Source organism: Austrofundulus limnaeus, unplaced genomic scaffold (assembly GCF_001266775.1).
Source record: "Austrofundulus limnaeus strain Quisiro unplaced genomic scaffold, Austrofundulus_limnaeus-1.0 Scaffold910, whole genome shotgun sequence".
NCBI lineage: Eukaryota > Metazoa > Chordata > Actinopteri > Cyprinodontiformes > Rivulidae > Austrofundulus > Austrofundulus limnaeus.
The window spans coordinates 128,986-131,636 of NW_013953312.1; the positions used below are offsets into that span (position 1 = coordinate 128,986).

The following is a 2,651-nucleotide window of genomic DNA, read 5'->3' on the forward strand; positions in this document are numbered from 1 at the left end:
GAATTTTGCCTGAAACTCTCAGACTGAAGAAGTCTTTTGGAGGAGAGACGAAACGTTTCATTAGAGAAGAACCCGTCTTGGTTACTATAAACCTCTGGTAATCGGTTCATTGTGAGATTGTAGGTCCTCCAACAGGATAAAGACCCAAAAACACACAAATAAACCAACTAAAACAGCTGAGTGGACCTGAACACCTCACCTGTGGACAGGTGCACAACTTTGAGTAAAAACATCTTTTATCCAAGAGTTTGGTTTTTACAACAATTCTGTTGAAACAAAACTCAAATTAAATTACTGTTTTTAGTCATTTCTTAATTTTGTCAGTTTGAAGTTGTTTTTTCAGTGATAATTGTTTTTCTCTCTCAGTAAAATCCCTCAGATTATTGTCCACAGTCATGTTTCAGTGATCAGTTTTATGAAGCATGAACAGAAACTGCAAACACAGACGTGTCCCACAGCAGAGGAGTGCATGCATGTGTTGTTTTTCATCAGAACAGATACAAACGCACTTAGATTGGACTAAAAACTTCACTTCCTGAGCAGATTCTGGGCATGAAACTGGACCTGATGAAGTCCAGTCTGATGTTTTTGTTGTTCCCCCCACCAGGAACGCTGCGCCTCATTCAGAGGTCGACCCTGTTAGAACGCTACAGACAAGAGGGAAAATAAAACACAGAAAACTAAAATAAAATTATTCTCAGGTGGTGGGTTAAATAACTTCTTTCTTTTTTAAAAAAAGGAGACGTAAAATAGAAAATGACCCTGAAACACTGCAGAATCTGAGCTGAACATCCACAGAAATAAAATAAAAACATTAAAGTGGACATTTCAGGATGTTAAAGGTACTCACCGCAATGTTATTAAAAAATTATAAACCAAACTGATCCTTAAATTAAAAATTAAAAGCAAATTTTGTCACCAGCTGCCAATTTGTTTAGCTACAAAAACAGCCGAAGAGACTGAAAATGTTCGATTAAACCTGAGGATAAACCCAGGACTTTTTAAAAACATATTTATTGAGACAACTGTGTTTGAGGGGTCACAGTTTAATTTAAAACATGGGTTTTTTAACAGTTTAAAGTTTTATCTCGGCCCCACAGGAAATATGTGAAAAATTAAAATAATAAATCAGAAAACGTCTCAAATAATCAGGATTTCAGTCCAAACTTTTACAGATCTGCACGACGTGATTTGATGCTGAAACCTAAATTTAAAGTGAATAAAAATCGGTCTTTATCTTAAATACATTCATGAAATCAGAACTATGATTTGCAAACATTTAAAAGCTTTAAAGGACTGCTGCAACTACTTCAAAATAAAACTTGTCCTTCCTCATGAGCTCCTTGTTACCAGTTCTGTTTTAGTTTTCAATTCAAATAAAGTGATTCAGAATGTTTAAAAACTCAACTTCATTTGATTATTGCTTTTATATCACAGCTGAATATTTACAAAAATATCTAGAGTATAATGACAAACCTTACACTGATTTATTTGTAGGTTATTAGCTGATAGATAAACTTTAAAATGCTATTTAGGCTCAAAAAAAGCAACTTCTCTTAATTTCTCTTAAACAATTTTCACGTTTTAATGCGACTGAAAGGAAAACGTAAAAATCATTAATTCTGCGTATAATCTGGGTCAGAACGACACCGATCAGTATTTACATGTTATTAAATCAAGCTGAACGTCAAACACAAGAGAAAAATTAGCCACTAAATATGACAAAGTGATAATCATGATGACGTTTTTCAAATAAAAGATTTTTTTATTCGTCTTCAGCTTCAAGTGAACTAAAAATAAAAGCAAGAAACAAAAAGGTTATCTACAAAAAAAACAGAAAAGAGCAACTCTATATAACATCCATGACTATAATCTTAAAGAAGTGCTTTTCAGATCGAAAAGAGAAAAAAAAATTAAAGTTTTTATAGTGAATCTGTGTAATCCAAGGATTAACGTGCACGTTTCCACCTGTGCACCCAGTGTGTGGTTATGTGCCGTTTAACTGGACAGCTCCGCCTCCAGCCCCCACCTGACCCACCTGTCTGACCCGTGGATTTACAAAACGCTCAGGAACAGAACCAGCCCAGGTTCTTTTCTCCCCCCCACCCCGTCCTGCAGCCAGCTGTGATTTACATGATGAATAAACAACAAACAAAAACAACAACGACAGGAAGAAAATAAAACATACAGAAAACTCCTGGTGTCAGTCTCATTTTCCACACGTACGTTCAAAATAAACAAACAAAAATAAACACAGACAGTCAAATAAACATTTAAACTTTGTTTAAAAAAGGTTACACGGCTGAACGTTGTTGCAACTCATGAGAGAAACAAAAAAAGAAGAGAAGAAGAAGAAAAGTTGGACCGACAGAGGCGGCAGGTCGTAGGGAGGGGACTCAGCAGGTGTTATTTCTTGGCCTTGGCGGCTTTAGCTGAATTTCTGGGAGGGGTGACCGGTCTTCCTAAGCCCACCCCTCCCCCTCCACCGTAAGGATACAGTTTCTTATCTGCTGGCTTCAGAATCTGCAAAAACAAACAAAAACACATCAAACAGAGCAGTTTAAAGGTTTTTCAGATGAGATGACCAAAAACGTGGCTCTGAATTTAAAAGGGATCCAGCATTAGTTGTAACATTAGACTTTATTTGATAA

The 2,651-nt window shown here is 36.0% G+C and overlaps 1 protein-coding gene across 1 annotated transcript; it reads right to left on the bottom strand.

Moving 5' to 3' along the window:
• Positions 1-735: 735 nt before the first annotated feature.
• On the bottom strand, positions 736-2,523 carry LOC106533232 (serine/threonine-protein phosphatase alpha-2 isoform; the record flags this gene model as incomplete). The annotated part of the gene is given in 1 exon segment (XM_014029471.1): positions 736-2,523. A coding segment is annotated over 1 exon segment (117 nt), but the record flags the coding sequence as incomplete, so codon positions are not given.
• Between the last annotated feature and the right edge of the window lie 128 nt (positions 2,524-2,651).